The sequence below is a fragment of the Acomys minous genome (assembly GCF_964271855.1).
Source record: "Acomys minous genome assembly, chromosome: 10".
NCBI lineage: Eukaryota > Metazoa > Chordata > Mammalia > Rodentia > Muridae > Acomys > Acomys minous.
Genome location: NC_140491.1, coordinates 7750099 through 7769762, shown reverse-complemented (window position 1 = coordinate 7769762; position 19664 = coordinate 7750099). Strand labels below are relative to the sequence as shown.

General features: G+C 48.4%; 1 protein-coding gene across 4 annotated transcripts in view; it reads left to right on the top strand.

The window, feature by feature from the left end:
- Nucleotides 1–16897, top strand: part of TBC1D1 (TBC1 domain family member 1) — a 192564-nt gene extending 175667 nt beyond the window's left edge. For all 4 annotated transcript variants that reach the window (XM_084799507.1, XM_084799508.1, XM_084799509.1 and 1 more), the window contains 3 exons: nucleotides 4168–4337; nucleotides 11132–11305; nucleotides 15150–16897. In XM_084799507.1, the coding sequence (XP_084655633.1) occupies nucleotides 4168–4337; nucleotides 11132–11305; nucleotides 15150–15350 (545 nt within the window). In that variant the 3' untranslated portion in view covers nucleotides 15351–16897. The remainder of the gene's footprint in view (nucleotides 1–4167; nucleotides 4338–11131; nucleotides 11306–15149) is intronic.
- The last annotated feature ends 2767 nt before the right edge of the window (nucleotides 16898–19664 follow it).

The following is a 19664-nucleotide window of genomic DNA, read 5'->3' as shown; positions in this document are numbered from 1 at the left end:
AAGCCTCAAACCTGGCTATTTGCAAGGCAGTGGTGGTGCATGCCTTTAATCCCATTACTCTGGAGGCAGAGGCAGGTGGATCCCTGTGAGTTTGAGGCCAGCCTGGTCTACAATGCAAGTTCAGGACAGCCAAGGCTACACAGAGAAACTCTGTCTCAAGAAAACAAAAAAAGAAGAAACAAACAAACTGCTGGGTGCTTGCTATACTGATGAGTTTCTGGATGTGTCTCTAGTTTTTGTTTCCTATACCTTGGAAGTGGGGGAAAGGCCCCACCCCCACCCCCCCTTCTCTCTTAGTCCTGTAGCTCTGTGGGTCTTGTGAGGACTAAAACCGAGAGGGGGCAGGGAGAGCTGGTGGTTGATGGTCTGAAAACAGCTGAGAAGTTGCATTCCGTGGCTTCTGAGGGGAACTCTGCCAAGGGGGCTGGACTGACCACAGCTTCAGCTACAAGGAGTGAGCTGCACTCCTGCCGGGGCCAAACTGAAGCGCTCCCCTACAGAGAGAGGGAGAGTGCACAGGGTCTGGCTCTACGAGAGCAGTCTCAGGCCATGCATGGGCTGGGGAAGGACATGGGAAAACAACAACAGCCTCTTCCCCGGAGATGAGTCCCTCTGCTGCGAGATCATTTGGAGCTCTGTGCAACACATTCTCGTGACTTAAATTCTAATAATAAAAGCTGAAACCAGTTCAGGCAGGATGTTTGCCTCTGAAAGAGTGATGAGTCTTCGAGTTGTATATACAGTGTTCCCAAAGATGCCAGTGTCTGCAAAATTCCTGGATCCCACAGCTCCCTGCTGCACTGGCAGGTTCCTGTCTGACTAAGCAGGACTCCGGGGAGTGCAGGCAGGAAGCAGGGTCCCAAGGCAGGCTCTGTGCAGTGACGTCAGACTGGTGCTTTTGCATAGTCCTTCTCAGCTGGTTCCACCGAAAAGGTAAATTTTTCAAAGCCATTCCATCTGTAGCAGTGGTAAGTAAGCCTGTGTGTTGAGCGACATACTGGCCACATGTTCTTCCTTTTCAGGATCTTGGGCGTTTCTGGCCTGGGGCCCTTTTCATTATAAGCCTTTAAATTGGGATAAACCCTAAAGCACACAAACCTTACTTGGTAATTCTGGTTTCGCACATGAGTAGAAGATGCCCAGTTTGCAGGATCAGCAAGATGACTCAGCGGCTAAGGGGTTTTGCTGCCCGGCCTGATAACATGAGTTCTGGTCCCTGAGCCCACATGGTGGAAGGAGAGAACTGACCCTTCCATGTGTGCACGGCACACATACAAATAACTTAAATTAATGAATTAATGCAAATTGATTTCTGGTTTGTACCAGCGTAGCTGCCATATTAATTAGTAAGTCACCATCAAAGAAGGCCATGCTGCTTGAGAGAACAGCTTCTGTAATTGTGTGTGCCTTGACCCCCATGGGGCTCTCAGTGCTCTGTCCAGTACCACGTGGTCTGGATATTTCTAGTGGAGCAGGGACCTGGCAGGAAATGCTTGCTCTCATGGGAAGACACATCTCAGGGGTTAAGAGCACGTCCTGTTCTTGCCCAAGTTCTATGTCCAGCTCCCATGTCAGGCAGCTCAGAACTGACGATAATTCCAGTTCCAAAAGATTTGATGCCCTCTTCTGACCTTCACAGGCACCTTGCACATACATGCACATACATGACATACCCACACACAGGCACCTAAATAGGAAGTAACGCTTGCTCTGTTCGCCTTCTCGCCACATGTGCTGGCTTTCCCGCCGGAGGAGGCAGGCTGCGGGGTTGGGCTCCTGCAGCCTTCTCTAGAATGCCCTGCTGAGGAGATGAAGATGAAATGGAGCCTAAAACTGAGGGTTTGGCTTGGCGAGGTGGCACACTCCTTTTCAGTCCCAGCACTTGGGAGGCAGAAACGGGCAGATCTTCATGAGTTCAAGGCCAGCATGATCTACAAAGTGAGTCCAGGCAGCCAGGACTATTATATAGAGAAACCCAGTCTCAAAAAAACCAAACCAAAACCTGAGGGTTGACACAGGCACAGAAGCTTTAAGATGAAAATAGCGTAGGAAATGAGAGTTGTCCTACGGCCGGGAACCATCTTGTTTGTGTTGCTCTCAGCGAGTAGTATGCAGTGTGGTGGGTCAGCTGCGTGTAAGGATCCTTCCACTTCCTTCCTGCTTCTGAAGGGCTTGAAATGAAGGAAAGAGAAGAGTCTGGCAGCTGGGCCAGAGCTCCCCACCCACCCAGCAGTCCTCGCCTGCAGTGGCTTGCCAGCGCAAGGCATTAGCATGCTTTTCCAAGGGCAGTCACTGTTGCTTTTTTGTTGTCAATTCCTGGATGCAGATGTCAGCATATGAAGATGAACAAAATAGAAGTAGTTGGGCTGGCATAGTAGGCTACATTATAGGTGACATTTTTCACAGTTATTTAAAATTAGGTTTAGCCAGGTGTGGTGGCGCACACCTTTAATCCAGCACTTGGGAGGCAGAGGCAGGCGGATCACTTTAAGTTTCAGGCCAGCCTGGTCTACAAAGCCAGTCCAGGACAGCCATGGCTAACACAGAGAGACCCTGTTTCAAAAAAATAAAAATAAAATTAGGTTTAAACTTCTAAACAGTAAAAAAAAAAAAAAAAAAATTCTATCATTTTGGGTTTTTTTTTTTTTACAAAAACATTTCTGTTTAAAATACATCCTGTAAGAGCTGGAAAGAGGGTGCAGCAGTGAAGAGAGTCCTTTTTAAATTTTTATTTATTTTTATTTTATGTGCATTGGTGTTTTGCCTGTATGTGTGTCTGTGTGAGCATGTCAGATCTTGGAGTTACAGACAGTTGTGAGCTGCCGTGTGGTTGCTGGGAATTGAACCCAGGTCCTTTGGAAGAGCAGTCAGTACTCTTAACCACTGAGCCATCTCTCCAGCCCCTTAATGCTCTTTAGAGGACCTGAGTTTAGTTTCCAGCACCCACATCAGGCAGCTTACAACCACCTGTAACTCTGGCTTCATCGAATCTGATGCCCTCTTCTGGCCTTTGCAGGCGCGCGCGCGCACACACGCACACACACACACACACACACACACACACACACACACACACACACACATCTGGTACCGCTGTTTTCCACCTTCATTTTCTGCAGTGGTGAGATTTATATGTGGGTGTGTATTCCACAAACTAGGTATGTCACAGGACCTCCAGTGACACTGCCTGGGTGTGTGTACTTCTTCTAAGCTACTCAAATCTTTACACTTGCTGCTTCATCCTACTCCTACTGTGTAGATCCTACTGTGTTATCATGAGAAAACACAGCAAAAACTGCAGAGTAGCCTAACTTACCCACCTTGAACCTCCTCAGAAAGAAGAATGGTTCCGGGCTCATTATTATGATGACGTTCAGGCTGCATTTACAATTTTGTAGACCTGTTAAAGGCTTTAAGCATCTTCTCAGTCCACCTTTTATTTCAAAATACAATTTCCTATCTGTAACAATCTTTCAGCTTTACTAGTTGAAAACATGTTGAGTAACTAGCGAGGGGTGGCTTAGGGCTTAAAGGCTTTTGTTACAGTCGTGAGGGCCCCATAGTTACCTGTAACCCCAGCCCTGAGTGTGACCAAGGCAGGAGGATCTCTGGAGCGTGCTGGCTTCCAGCCTACACTGGAGAACATTAGCCTTGGGTGCGGGGAGAGACTCTGCCTCAAAGGAAATATGTGAGGAGTAAGAGAGGAGGACACCAATACCCTTTCTGACCTCCATGCATGCACACAGGGATAGATGTATGTGCGTGCGTGCGTGCATGTGTGTGTGAGTGTGTGTGTGTGACACACGCACACACACATAAAGCTGTTTGGGGAGCATTGTTGTTTTGTTTTTGGTAACTCCTCTAGAGCATTCCCTGGGGGGAGGGAGGGAATCATAAATAAAACTTTTGAAGCTCTCTTGAACTTAATTGATTTTCAGAGTAGAAAAATGTTTTATCTGAACCTGTGACAAAAGCTGAGTATTTATTTCTTATGTTGTGCAGTATTGTCTTGACGCTCTGTCTGAAATAGCAGGCTCTTGAGAAGGGAACAAAATGTGTAACTGGGCTTTATAGCCCCACCTTTCTGTCCCACGATGTGAGTGAGAGAAAACAGAATGGTGTTTCACCGGGAACAGGGTTTGATTCTGCATTTCTGTGTCTTTCCAGATATGATCTTCCTTCAGGGGTCAGAGGTCATATTTAAGGTGGCTTTAAGTCTCTTGGGGAGCCATAAGCCCTTGATCCTGCAGCACGAGAACCTGGAAACCATAGTGGACTTCATCAAGAGCACACTGCCCAACCTGGGCTTGGTGCAGATGGAGAAGACCATCAGTCAGGTACGGGCGCCGCGGGCGAGCAGTGCTGTGTGTGTGTGTGTGTGTTTGTGTGTGTGAGAGGTGTATGTGTGTGCGGTGTGTGTGGTGTGTGAAGGGTGTGTGTGGTGTGTGAAGAGTGTGTGTGTGGTGTGTGTGTTTGTGTGTGTGTGAGGTGTATGTGTGTGCAGTGTGTGTGGTGTGTGAAGGGTGTGTGTGGTGTGTGAAGAGTGTGTGTGTGGTGTGTGTGTGCATGTGGTGTGTGTGTGGTGTGTGAAGGGTGTGTGTATGTGTGTGGAGTGTGTGTGTGTGCTGTGCTCATGGTAAAAGGCACCAGGAAGCCGGGTGTGATCACATGCACAAATCTTCAGTAGTTCATTGCACAAAGAGGTTTCCATTCTTGTCATTTTTCTTCTGAATTGCATACATTTGTACTGTATAGGATTTGTACTGTATAGGATTTTGTGTACTGTATTGGTTTTTTTCCTCTCAGTGGTACTAATTGCAGTGTTCAGGAAGTGACTTTTCTATAATCAGTAAGAGATGCTTTTCCGGGGTCTGCGGTATGTCATATTCTTTTGCTGTTCTGTTGTTGCTGTTGCTGGGAGGTTTTGGCATATCAAGTTTCCAAATTCCGTTACTCTGAAACGGTGAGAGTTTTGGGTGATTTAGCTGAGAATTACAACTAGAGCATACCATGAATGGTGTGGGTTAGTGTGGAAGCCAAGTTCAGGTCTGCAGAAAGATTGCTGACAATGAAGGATCAAGCTAGCTGGAGGGGCGTTCAGAGGCTGTGGGGCTGAGTTTATATTAATTGGAGTTCTCTACAGGAGCAGGACCAATAGACTATATCATTATTATAAGAGGGAGCAATTAAATTGGCTTGCATGGTTGGAACCTAGGTAGTTTAGTTGCCATCTGCATACCATTGAATCAGAGAATCTATTAGCTGTTCAGTTCACAAAGCCAGAAGTCTCAGGGGAAACAGTGATGCAGTCGTAGTCCATGGCCAGGTCTGGAAGCCTCCTGGAGGTTTGTGTGTTGAAACCTGAAAGCCAAAGGATGGAGTCTGGAGCCCATAGTTGGTGGTAGCAGCAATAGCCACACTTGCCCAGGAGGAGTGAGTGGGACTTGGCTGGCACCAGCTGCTGCTTTCTTCTTCTTCTTCTTCTTCTTCTTCTTCTTCTTCTTCTTCTTCTTCTTCTTCTTCTTCTTCTTCTTCTTCTTCTTCTTCTTCCTCTTCTTCCTCTTCTTCCTCTTCTTCTTCTTCTTCCTCTTCTCTTCCTCCTCTTCCTCCTCTTCCTCCTCCTCCTCTTCCTTCCTTCTTCCTTCTTCCTCCTTTTAAAAAAATTTTTTTTAAGACAGAGTCTCACTGTGTAGCCTTGGCTGCCTTGGAATTCACTCGTAGACCAGGCTGGCCTCGTTGCAGACATCTGCCTGCCTCTCCCTCCTGAGCGCTACAATTAAGGCTTCCTCATCCTCTTGTTTTTGTGTGACTGGGGCCCCCAGCCTGTTGTGAGGCTTCCTCCCTGAGTTGTTCTCCACAGACACACTCAGAGCCTTGCCCTACTAATCCCCTGACATCTCTCAGCCCGGTCCCGTTAACAAGCAGAATTAACTGTCACACAGCGAATGTGCTTCATCACTGGGTCACACTACAGAGTCAGCAGTCAGCTCTCCCAAGCTTAGAGCATGTTCTCCAGATAAAAACCTAGATGGACCACTTAAAGACAGAGGAGGAAATGCAGCCTTTTTGCAGTAAGTACTTATGTAAGACGTAAGGATCTCTGATCACTCACTACATAGCTCAGGACAGTCCAGGAAGGCCCGCATTGCAGCCAATGCAGCCTCTGTGATTCTCATCAGCTCTTCTACCCTAGGGGTTAAATACTGGAAAAGGGCGCAGATCTGGCCTGGGCAAAGGGAAGGCTTCCTGTTGCTGGCGACCTCACATCTCTGCACACGGCTCATGCCAGTGGTGAGGCGTTCCTGTGCCTCCCGCTCTTACCTGCCGGGCCCAGTTGCTCAGTATGGATGGACCACTTTGGTTTGTTGTCTATGTTTTGCCAATCCTAAGGAATCTCTATAGACACAGGACTTCATGCAGTCATCACCACAGTCCCGAGGACAGTGGCTAGTTAGCTGGCCCACGCTCACTCTGCTGCAGAGTGCGGTTCCAAATGGAGCGCAGCGCAGAGTGCTTCAGCAGTGCCCACACCACGGATCTCTAGCTCCTATTCGCATGCTAATACAGGATAAACTCTTGGTTCTCTTCATTGCTGATGCTTGCTCTTATTTGCTCTCTTGTTACCGCTGTTGTTGAATACTTAGTGTCTGGAGTAAACCCAGAGAGTCGGGGCTGCCTAGGCTGGAGTGCTGACTCCCTGCCTTGCCCCAGCTCCAAGGCAGGTCACTGGTCCACCTCCTGAGTAGACACCCTCAAAGAACGGGATAGCCAAAGATTTCTTTTTTTCCTCTTCTTTTCTATGAAGCATTGTACTTACTGAGAGCACCAAGCACTCTAGCGTGCATGAATTATCCTTCAACATTGGAAGCGTAGGGTGTCCCAACATAGGCAGACAGCAGCTCTGTGTCTGTACTTAAGTTAGTTCCGACAGCTGTTCTGACTGAACCTGGCATGCAAAACTCCCTGAGTCCTTAGCAGATGGGGCGGGGTAAGATCAGGCAGGCCCAGCACCCCATATTGCAGGGCCTGTGTGGGGGAGACCACAAGGTGCCTAGGTATTGCATGCTGGAGCTGACATACTTGCTTCCATCTGGGCCTAGAAGGGTGAGATGACTCTGGATGGCCAGCATTTTGTGTGGAGGCTTCATAGGTGGTGGTTTAAGTTTTTAGCTTTTAAGATGCTCAGAAGGCCTCTGCCGCAGCTACCGTGCCTTTGCAGCAGGTAAAGAGAGGGGTGAAGTAGCCATGGTACAGTAAAACATTTCAAAACCAGGCTGTACTTTGCTGGGCCACATGCCAGAGGCACAGGAGAAAGAACGCAGAGTATCCAGTGCCAGATGTGTTGAGATGTGTGAGGTCATGAGGGCGTGGGCTGGGTGCAATCGACAATTTGAGTGCAGGTGTTCATTCCAGGAATAATCTTGACAGAGAGCAGGTAAGAGTACAGGCAGCTCTCTGCCCTCCTTCTTGCTCATATTTCAGTCTGGAACCTGATCTCTGAGAACTCCTCCTCTTGAGAGTGCCTTCTCCTCCCCTCGAGAGTACTTAAGTCTTGAACAGAGACCACAGAGCAAGGCTGAAGCGTGCGGCTTGATTATCAGTAACGTGAGGTACCCCCAGCATCAAGCCTGGAAACCCTCAGGGTGGCAGAGCGGCTACTGCATATGACAGAGCCTGCAGCCTCGCATATAGACAGCTCGTGGTGGGAGGGCTGTCCTCTCTGACAGTATAACTCCATTTCATTAGATGCTCTTTGTGTCTACATAAGCAGCTAGGACCCAGCTGGGCTCCTGGGTGAGCGTGTCTGGCACAGAGTTTCAGACAGAGCCCGAGCTTAGTTGGGTCGTGCTGGGAGCAGCATCAGACAGAAGACCTAGGGTCTCTGGAGCCATTAACCTTCCTCGGTGTGGCCTTGTGCTCACCACAGTTGTTAGGTGCAGTAAGCCCTAAGCACCTGCTGACCCAGAAAGAGGGCCTTCTGGGACTGGTCAGCACGAACAGTGGTGGGGGCCAGAGTTAGGGCCGGGTTATGGTGAGTGCTCTATGGCTCCAAAGCCTTGATTCAGTTTGCTGCAGGAAAAGTCAAAGGACTGCTCTCAGAGACAGGCCCGTAGCCTCTTGGGTCTTTGCACTGTGGTCCCAGACCAGCACTGTCAGCTCATGTAAGAAAGAAATTGTTAGAAAGGTGGAATTGGGGCCCCACCCAGGCCTGCTGACTCAAGAATCTGCACGTTTACAAGCTCCGCAGGACCAGGAGGAAGCTATGCCGTGAGCAGCACTGGTGAGAGAAGTTCCCTGTTGTACCTGACCTAGCTAGAAGGCAGTCTGTGTTCACAAAGCCCCTGTGTTCAGAGGAGGCTATCACAGCAGGGTGGCCCCTTGGCCTCTTCCCGGGACTACTGCAGTGGTTAAAGTAAGTAGTTTGTAAAAGGACAGTCAGTAGTGCCACACCAAGAGGGTGGGAGGCCCTGAGGAGAAGTGTTTTACCACTGCCACATGTGGTGGTAATTCAAATGGGATTGACTTTTAGTTAGCTTTATTGTTGGTTTTAAATTTACTATAGACAGTGAGCCCCCTTGTTAGGGATACCCAGACAGACCGTTCCCACTACCCTAGTAGCCACTGGGACAAAGAGACTGAGGGAAGGGTCTAGTTAGGAAAGCCAAAAGTATGTGCCTAGTTCTACAAGCCACCAGTTAGTGCCTTCGTTATACCATGCCCAGAGTCTGCAAAGTAAAACACTGAGTCTGCAATAGCAAGTGAGCCAAGAACATAAACCTCCAAGGAGAGCTATCTAGCAGACACACATCTGAGGAAATATTTAGCTTCTTGCATAATTGAAATTTCTGCATAGCATATAATGCCTTGCCTGCTAGATTAACAAACCAACTTTCTAATACCAGTCTGCAGTGCCAAGGGCATGCAGCCCGTGGCATATCAGTGCATGCTGGTGGCACTCTGGCTCGATTGTTCCTACATGGAAAGTGGTTTGCCAATAAGCATCACAAGCCAGTAAAACATCCAGACCCATCAGTGCCATAATCCCAACTATTGGAATTAGTCCAAAACACGGGGAAAGCCCTAAGTATAAGGAAGTTCTCTCAGAGTTGTCATTTGTAATAACAACAACAAAAAAAATGGAAATATCAAGATGTCCAGTATTTGCTGGATGGGGTGATAAGGCTGCGGCTGCAGTGTGCTGAGAAGCCGTTTATGCTACTGGTGATGTGAAACATGGCTGCACATTAGACAGCCTGTAGACATACACTAAGTGGAAAAGGTGTGTGGAGTAGGATGTTTGCTAGTTAATGTTTACAATTTAAAAATGTGCTTATAATAGTAAAGATGAAAGTATGAAGATGATGGAAGCTGTATTGGGAATTTTTACTTTCCATGCTTCCTGCATTTTAGCTTTATTGCCTCAGCAATAAAACTGATGGCATGTCTTTTTGACAAAACACTGAACATAAGGAAATGAATAATTCTTGCTTTGACAAGCAGAAGAAAATGCTCTTTTGAGCACAAAAATTCTAGAGCTTTCTGAAAATCATGGAGAAGCGGAGACACAGGACAGTGAAGACATGAGGCCCGTATGTACAGCTCAGGTGGCATCTGAGAAGGACCCAGAAGAAAGAAGACTGGCGCTGGTCCCTGTCGCTCTGGAGTGCCGTGCTCAGGGAAGGGGTTAGAGGAGGCTTGGGGGGGGGGGGCTGTGCTTGTTCAAGAAGTGAACCCCTCCCGTTGCGTGCTGATTTTCCCATCGACACCCAGTGTTTAGTGTATCTCTTTTTAGTTCCTTGGCTGCTGCTCTGAGATGCCACTGTGGAGTCATGCTATAATCTTGGGCCTTCTTGCCTTTCTTTTTTGCTAAGAACTGGCATCATCGGTCAGTCACTTGTGCCCTCTAAGTAAGAACAAGGGACCTTACTGTCGTTCCTTCACTCTTCACGCCCTGCCCAAGCCATTGGCCTGAGAGTTGCTCGTGCCACTCGGGAGCAGGGCTCTTGCCCTCACACCCTGCTTCCTGGCTGTGGATACACTGCGACCAGCCACCTGAGCTCCTGCCATCCCGACTCAGAGCCAAAGTAACCCTTCTGTTCTTTGTGACGTTTGTGGAGCATTTTGTCACAGCAACAAGAAAAGTAACGGATGTGAGCCTATGCAGAGTGGCTTCAGCTTGTGGGGTTTCCTTACCATCAGAGAAGGGGCGGCGCCATCTGTGTCACCTCACGCCTGCCCACTGCAATCCTGTCGCTTCCTCACAAGGAGAAAAGTACAAGGCACAGCCGGCCACTTGAGTCACTTCTGCACTTTGGGGTTTTTCACACGGGTGGCTCTGTCATCACTGTTACTGTTATGGGAAAAGTGACAACTCAGGCATTGTTTCTGCTCACTCACCCGTGTGGGTGACGCTCGGGGTTGGCTCATTTCTGCATGTCTGTGTCAAGAGCACTTTTTCATAAACAGTTCTGTTACTTTGTCATCCTCGCAACTGTAAAAACCCAGCTGAGTCATAACTAAGACTTGGTGACTGTGCAAAAATAGGACATGATTCTTTTGTCACCTTTTAACCTGTAATCGTGTATTATAATCTGTAGAGAAAACGCAGAACTAAATTTTTGAAAATCTTGTTTTGGTCTGATTTTTGTTTTGTTTATTTACTTATATGTATGGATGTTTGGGGGTTTTGTGTGTGTGTGTGTGTATGCATGCATGCCACCTGAGTGTCTAGTGCCTGTGAAGGCCAGAAGCAGCATCTGATCCCCCTGGCACTGGAGCTGCCATGTGGGTGCTCAAAATTAGACCCGGATCCTCTAGACTAGCAGCCAGTGCTTTGGACTGCTGCACTGTCTCTCTAGCCCCTTGAAAGTCTTTTTTCCCCCCCTTTAAGAAACAGAGCATCGGATCATATACTTAGTTTTCCTTTGGGCTTATTTCTAGGTGTTTGTTATGCCCTACCTGGGTAAAACCATGACCTCCTCAGAGCTGAATTTCCTTATCGCTCCAGTGTATTACCAACATGATGTTAAGCATGGAGGGATGACAGATACGCGTTGGCATGAGCCTGGCTACGGTGCGTGGGGGAGGCTTGTATTAGTTTCTGAGCCTGTGACTTCTCTGTATCCGACAGGTGTTCGAGATGGACATCGCCAAACAGCTACAAGCCTATGAGGTTGAGTACCATGTGCTCCAAGAGGAGCTTATTGACTCCTCTCCTCTCAGCGACAACCAAAGAATGGATAAACTGGAGAAAACCAACAGCAGCTTGCGCAAACAGAACCTCGACCTCCTGGAACAACTGCAGGTAGAGTGTATTTGCAAAGCCGCTTCCTGGGCCTCCATGTGTAGTAGCTCATTAACTCAGCAAAGGCGGCAGCAGCAGGGCTTTCCCACGACCGCAGGACCTTTCCCACCCTGCACTCTTTGTAGTTGCGATCAGAGGTGTCCCAGGAGAATCAGCCCTTTTATTAGGAAGCAGACAGAGTGTCCTTGCCGAGGTCAGACAGTCCAGGAGCTTTCTGAGAGGCTCTTTCTACACTTAGCTTTGCAGGAGGCAGGCGCGGAGACCAGCTTGGTCCCAGATGCTGAATGCCAACAGTCATGCTCTGAATAATGATGAGATAGTCTTAAGCTTCCATTGCCTGGGAGTGAGACAGGCTCGGTCCTCGGAGGGATGCTGAAGGAGAGAGATGACACAGAAACCCATCCAACAAAATACACCAGAGCATATGATGGCTACTTATAAGTCTGGTACAAACGCAACGACTTGTTTATTGAGGGGCACAGTCCTCCTAGAACCTTCCATCTTAGGTCGGTAGATGCAGGCGAGGACACAGAACAACAGTAGTATAAACAGTACATGCAGAAGGAGGGGAATGGGCTTTGGGCTGTGCTGTCATCGGTGTGACGGGAGCAGAGCGCAGACCTCACTGCGGAGTGTGGCTCCTCTGTCTGTCAGATGGTGGTGTAAATGAGAGCATCACTGTTAAAAACTATTGGAGGATAGTCTTAAATAGCCTGGCGTCTCCAGGCTTTGTAGAATATACTCTCCATCTTACCCGGTTCCAAACTAGTTTGTCCAGGATCTGAGAAAGGTGGCCATTTGAGTACTCAGTCCCTGCCTCAGATGCCTTCCTTCCAGCAGGCCTTGACCGCAGGAGACGCTGGTAGAGCCTTACTGTAGCGCACAAACCCAGAATGCTTCCTGACCCATCCTAACTGCCAGGCACCTCGGAAGCCATGCTGCTTAATTTGTCCTTACTCAAAATATGCCCAGGTGCACTCTTCCCTGGAAGTCTCAGCTGTCACCTGAAGGGAAGTCATAGGGGACAAAGAGCCTGCTCGGTCACCCAAGGGCACACTCTGTAGCTGGTCATGTCCAGTGATTTCAAGCCAGCAGTGGACCCAACATAGACCTTGAAGAGAGCTTTTCCCTCTGAGCTCACATTTGCATTTTTCAAAAAAGATTTATTTATTATGCATACAATGTTGTGTCTGCGTGTACACTTGCAGGGCAGAAGAGGGCACCAGATCTCATTATAGATGGCTGTGAGCCACCATGTGGTTGCTGGGAATTGAACTCAGGACCTCTGGAAGAGCAGACAGTGCTCTTAACCTCTGAGCTATCTGTCTAGCCCCTCACATTTGCATTTTGAAGCATTCAGCTTATAACAAGCAGAAGTATGTGCTAGATTATTTACGTGGCTAATGCCTATGTCCATATTTGGAGATTTGAAAGCAGTTGTGCGCTGCTCCTATGTAAGGGAAGGGAGTTATGTGACGCTGCTGAGAAGCAAGGGATCGTGGTCTCAGGTGCCTCCTGGATCACGCTCCTCTCTGGATCAAGGTGCTCTACACTTCTAGGAGAGTCTTATCGAGGGATGCAGGCTTTGCTAGTCGCTGTAGTTACTGAGCCTGTGCTGTGCTGGGCAGGACGTTGCCCTTCCCAGACTTGCGGGCGTGGGTTGTGGAGTTGTGTGGTGAGTGCCTTGTGCTGGTTTACAGGTAGTTTTCCCATGATCTTCTCTGTAAGTAAGTATCCCATATGTATCTTATCCCTTTTGTATAAGAAGCTTTTCAATATGATCTGAAGGTACATTGTACAAACAACATTGTAGCTTGGTTCTGTTCATATAGTTGATGGGCAAACCAAAGTGCTATTTATATATTTCTTAAACATTTAAGGAAATGTGGTGTGGCACAGAAGGACAAGTAATATACAACGATGCCTGTTTGCTCTCATGTGGAGATAGAAGGCTAGAGTGAGAAACTAGCAGTAGATGTGCCACTAGTGGGGCAGGGGGACAAGGAAGGGAAGATGGGGGTAGTTGGGAAGGTGAGAGTAACCAAAACAAAATACCTGTGTGTATGGAACTGTCAGAGCAGAACCCATTAACACGGGTGCTTAATATGCATTAGTAACTGTGGAGCTCAGAAATTAGGTTGCAAAGACAACAGTGGAAGTGACTCTCCTCCATTACTGTGAGCAAGTGCTGTCTTCTCTGCAACCTTTAGCAATGCCTAACAAACTCTCAAATGGGGACCACTGGCCCCACATGCCTAAGGTGTGCACAAGCACGTAAGGGTCTGCCCAGAGAAGAGATTGTAGAAAAAGTAAAACTGGCCACAGCACACTGTTTACAGTATTGTTGGATTGTGCTGTTCAAAACACAGAACATTCAGCTATTGTTTTTGAGTGTGTTGAGATATGTTTATGATGTATTAAGTAGAAAAGCAAATTACCAAGCAAACTATGTGGTGTGCTTTTCTTTAAAAGCGTTACTATACATGTGTTCGTGAAAGACTATTCACTAAAATAGTAGTAGTGACTGTTGCTGCGAAGTCGATCTCAGACAACCTGTGCTGGTTTTCCACTATTTCTTTCTCCTGAGGGGACCTGCCATCTGTGCTGTTATCAAAGTAGCTCACTACTAAGCCACGTGGGAAATGGTTAGTGCCCCTCAGAGCACAGAAATGGGCCGGCCCAGGCCTGGACAGTGGGTGGGATTTTAGCAATGAGAGGGCACCACTACAGACATGCAGCGGGCATGCCCACCCCTTCTCGGAAGCTGCCCCTCCCACCCCTGTTCTCCTTTGATTGCAGCTGCAACTAGGCGTGGAGTCACAGGTTTTCTGTCTAGCATGAAGCTTGTCTTGTTAAAAAAAAAACAATTTTCCTGGTTTTGAAGATGAGGTGGGAAAATAGATGTACTATTTTCCCTAGCTAAAATAAATGGGACATGCAAAGGGGCTGGACTGGGCTGTTGAGGTAGGCCAGCCGTTAGTGCACAGAGTGTGGTAAGTACAGCTGGGAGCTAAGAGGCTGGCCAGAAAGTCCTGGAATACAAACTACAGTGTTGGATCTGCTTCAGTACTCTCAGTGGGCCCCTTGGGTCACTGGACCCTGCCACCCCTGAGATGGCCTGCCCTAGTGGACAGGACATAGGAGCTAAGGGTGATGACACGCCAAAACTTCCACTTCCCTGGCCCTGGAGTACACTTTCTCTCCTAGAGCGACACTTGGGCCTTATTCTTTATGAGGTAGGTGGTGTCCAGTGAGCAGCAGTCCAGAGAAAGCTCTCCGCAGAATGCTACTGTTTCTGGCATTCCGTGTCTCAAGGGCCGTGCCTGGTTTCCTGCAGTGATGATGTCTTCTCCATAGAAAATAAGAAAAGCAGATTCCAGGTTAGAGAGCGGTCCCTAATACAAGTGGGCCATCGCAGGGAAGCCATTTGGCCATTTGTGAGGGTGGGGTCGGTTTGTGCGTGTAGCTGTATGGTTAGCACAGCTGTGTGCGGGGCTCTGCGGCCCATCACAGCATCCTGTGTGTACTTGACATCTGCTTTCCTCCCAGGGTAGAGATTGGGGGGTCCTGTTCCCTCTCTGTTTTCATGCCGCTTTCTCAGTCCCTGCTCCCCAAAAGAGCCACACCAGGGCAGAAAATGCAGGAGAATGTCAGGGTGTTTGTAAGGGTCCAGCCGGCCTGCGCCCCAAGCTGGGATAGTTCTTGTGTGGCCAGAACTGATATCAGTAGGCTTGTTTCTGCTCCAGAGTCCCCCGAAGGCTGAGTGGTGGCGTTGCAGCAACCCCCTCCCGTGTAATCAGAGGCGGGTGCATGCTCATCTCTCCTTCCGTTCTCCATTCTCCAGGTGGCAAATGCTAAGATCCAAAGCCTTGAAGCCACGGTGCAGACGCTTCTGACCAGCGAGAGCAAGCTGAAGCAGGCTGCGCTGACGCTGGAGGCGGAGCGCTCCGCGCTGCTGCAGATGGTGCAGGAGCTGCGAAGGCAAAGCGCCCAGCCCAGCACTCTGGAGCCAGGCTGCTCCCAGCCAGAATCCACGGGTGACTGACAGCACCCAGGACAGACTGTGCACCACTAACGCTGTCCAGGCCTTAATCGAGAGAGACAGGAGCTGGAGGCAGAGAAGAGAGCGCTTCTCAGGGAGGAAGCTGGCTCGCCAGCCTGCAGGTTCTTTTGAGCTTAGACGCAGAGTTAGGAGGCCAGCAGTCCCAGAGTTTTTGTTGTTTTCGGTTCTAATCCACCCCCTTCCCAGGCCTGGTTGTTGTAGCCTTAGACGGCATGGACGTGAATAAATGTACCTTTATGGTCCCTCCTCCTTCAGACAGACACATTGTTTGAAAAGAACATTCATGACACCAGTGTTTCAAGAGGGGCATGAAATAATTCCTCAGGCAAAAGTGTGGTCCTCTGTCAGTCTGCAAGAAAAGGTTGCTGTGACCAGGCCTTTGGTGTCACCACGAGGTGCAGCGGGTCCCTGTCCGTTTTTATTGTGGAAACCTGAGATGGCCATGGGGAGGATTGAAAGGGGTTTATTTAAATTGGACGGATCGGTCATTCCTGAGGTCACTCCCGTTGGTACCGAAGAAGCTCATGTTTCACACACACAGTGTTTTCATATGTTTCTGCTCGCCCTTTTCAACTTGCAGTAGATAAATGTTTCATAAGGAAATCACAGTTTTTAGATTCCATCTTACTGCTAGTATGTGACCTGCAGCTATGGGGTCTGAGATATTTATTTCTTTGTGATTGTTTCATATCCACACTATAGGGTCACGTATTTATTTCTGTCTGTTGAATGATGTACCACAGCCACATATGTCTTCCTTTGAGCCTTGACCCCTTGGAAATCTGATTTCTCACAGAAGGAGCAGAGCGCATCAAGATTTCAAGGGGGCCCCCTAAGATTCTGAAACACTGCAAAAGAAACCAGGCTGAAATTACAATCAGACGTATGGCAGCTGGCAGCTTTTCAGAGGTAGGACATGTGTTTTCAAAAGTGCTCAGACACAGTGACTCCTCCCTTGGGCTGTCGAGGACCCTGTGCCTTCAAGCAGAGTGCCACTCAGAGTCACCTGCTTCCAGCTGGTCCTGTGGAGAGCATCACACATGTGTGCAACAAGCTTTTTTTTTTTTAACATACAAATAAAGGCTTAGAGAAGAGCCACTGGCACAAGCGGCCTCCTGAGTGTTGGACAATCCTGCCGTGCGCTCTTCTGGCCCGCCCTCCTGGTGACAGAGCTCTCCTGATAGAACAGGAGCCTGGGGTGTAGAGATGGGCCACCACCCCTGGGGTCATTTTAGATCTCCTGGCCTTTTCAAAGAGACACCCAGTGGCTGAGAGGTATGTAAAACCTCCTCCTAGTCTCGTTTCTGAGGACGATACTTGCCACAAACCAGCATTGGCCTGTCCCAGGTGCCGCTCTTGCAGGCGGTCCCAGCAGGCATAGTTAGAGGAGGTAGCAGTGGAGGGCATCTTTCCACATTGTATTTTATTTTTTGAATGTTTTAAAATGTTGAATTTTGGACATATTATTACTATTCAAAAACATTGACTCTATAGTAAGAAACAAGAAAGCAATAAACAGGTAATTCACACCCGTGTCTTCATGGTGTCTGTCTGTTTTATACAAACTCTGAGGTTTGGCTTTGCAGCGAAGAACAAAGGAGGCTTCAGCATGCTTGCTACGTCACCACTAGCAAGGTCATTTTTGAGACATCATTTCTGCTTCCAGCATCAGTGCCCAAGTATTCCTGATGTTGGGACACTTGGCACAGGGCTGTGGATATTCGCATCAATGAACCTGGCTTCTCCCGTCGTGTGTGCCCACCCCACCCATCCTCACACGATCGCTTTGGGCTTGAGTACCATCCATACATGCTCCTGAGTAAACCTACAGGTAAAGGTTGGGCGTAGTCACAGCTGTTGGCCCAGCAAGGAAGGAACCACACAGCGGCAGCTCGCGTCACTCAGGCAAATTATTAGACCAAGGTTCATGTTAATTTTTTTTTTCACACCGTACAGCTCTGCACCACGGTGACTTGGAAGTTGTCCTTCTTTTGATGCTGCTTATGCCTTGTATGCTTGAGTCAAGAAGCGCTGATACGTAAAACCCGGGTGACACTATGTTAGGGTCCCTAGGTGTGGTCGAGCCTTTCTACATGTAGGGTAGAAGAGCAGTGTCGATTTGGGACTTGTGTGTCTGGTTTAGTGTGGTGAATTCGAAGATCTGCTACAGTGCTTAGAAGACTAGATTCTCTCTCTCTCTCTCTCTCTCTCTCTCTCTCTCTCTCTCTCTCTCTCTCTCCCTCCCTCCCTCTCTCTCTCTCTTTTGGACAGGGTTTCTCTGTGTATCCTTGCTGCCCTGGAATCGCTCTGTAGATCCTCCTGCCTCTGCCTCCTGAATGCTGAGATCAAAGGCATGCAGCTAAGACTGGATTTTCTTCCCAGCTGTGTAGGGCTGGAGCTGTGAGGCGCTAGAAGGCGTGGGACTCAAGGAAAGGTACCAGTTGTCAGAGATACAAATTACCGAGCCTGCAAGGGCAGTGTAGACTTATGTGGGAAGCCACCGTTGCCATGGTGACCACTGATGGCTAGGGTCTAGTGCTAAGCTGTGGGCCTTCCTACATCAGCACTCCTGCAGAAAGGAACTGAAGTGAAGCCGAGGAGAAAGGACACTGAGTTACCAAAGGCCTGCGCTGCCGTGACGGACATGATGACCTTCAGGGAAGATGGCCCTTCCTTGTGATCTTCCATGTCTCACAGCAGGTCCTAGAGCCCTCAGGGTAGAAGACCAAGAGATGTACTTGTGCATTAACCAGTTCACAGTACAAACCAACACAGATAATTCTAGAACCTACATCATTTGGGTGATAGTACATGAGTCATTTTACACAGGCCTTTGGTCGAAATAAATACAATTAGTGACATACCCCACCCCACCCCCACCCCCCACCCTAGAGAGTTGAGATTCACAGGCTGATAATCCTGTTTGCAGAGAAAAGCTCTGAAAGACTCCTACAGACACCTGGAACACCTTCCTGCTCTCTTCTTCAGTGTGGTACAGTGGTGATACGCCATGTGTTCTTTCGGCTGAATACTGCTATTAGGATTGGGTGTAAGTCAAAATACCCTTGGGCTGGGAAAATTGTGGGGTCTACTATGCTCCCTCATTCGGTTAAGAAAAAAGAAAGGTCAAGAAAGACTCAACGGTTGGCTGGAGGATCAGGGTGGACACTGCCCAACTAAAGTTGTAAATTAAAGTGGATTATTTTTTATCATTCGTTTGTGGTTTCTGAGACAGGGTCTCATGTAGCCAGGGCTAGTTGTCTTAGAGTTTCCATTGTTGTGAAGAGGCACCATGACCAAGGCAGCTCTTATAAAGAAAACCATTTCATCGGGGCTGGCTTATAGTTCAGAGTCTGTGATCATCATGGTGGGAAGCATGGAAGAGTGCAGGCCGACATAGTGCTGGAGGAGCTGAGAGTTCTACATCTTGATCTGCAGGCAGCAGAAGGAGACTGTGTGCCACACTGGGTGTAGACTGAGTGTAGGAGACCTCAAAACCCACCCCTACAGTGATGCACGTCATCCAACAAGGCCACGCCTCCTAATAGTACAAAACCCACCCCTACAGTGATACACTTCATCCAACAAGGCCACATCTCCTAAAAGTACAGCTCCCTATGGGCCAAGCATTCAAATACTTGAGTCTATGGGGGACATACCCAAACTGCACACTGGTCTTGAAGTAGCTATATAGCTTGAATGTGACCTTGAACTTGCCTCCGCTCCTCAGTGCTGAGATTATTGGCATGTGCCACCACACCAGATTTGGGCAGCAGTGGGCTTTAGGAATTATTTCTGATGGTGTCAGCTTTCCATTGGGCAAAGTTTTATCCCCTGAAGACAATGGAGATAGATCTTCATGACAAGGAAGCCAGATGGAATTGACTCCTGAACCGTCTCCTACAGCTTTAACTTACCGAGAGTTAGGATGGGGGAAGGAAACATTCCAGCTAGTCACTCCTCAGTGTGTGCTTCAAAGTAGAGGAGTGAGTGCTGCAGCAGGATCTGGCCTGGTGAGAAGTTTGCAGAAGCGATGTGGCTGACACCTGTTTTGTTTTTTTCTAACAAGTTTTTTTCTTGTTTCGGTTTTTTGAGACAAGGTTTCTCTGTGTAGCCTTAGCTGTCCTGGACTAACTTTGTAGACCAGGCTGGCCTTGAACTCACAGAGATTCGCCTGCCTCTGCCTCCCTAGTATTGGGATTAAAGGTGTGTGCCATGCCACCATGCTGGGCAGAAAATAAGAATTTTAAATGAAGTAAACATATTGTTTAAAAGCTAAAGATGACGTGTGTTTTT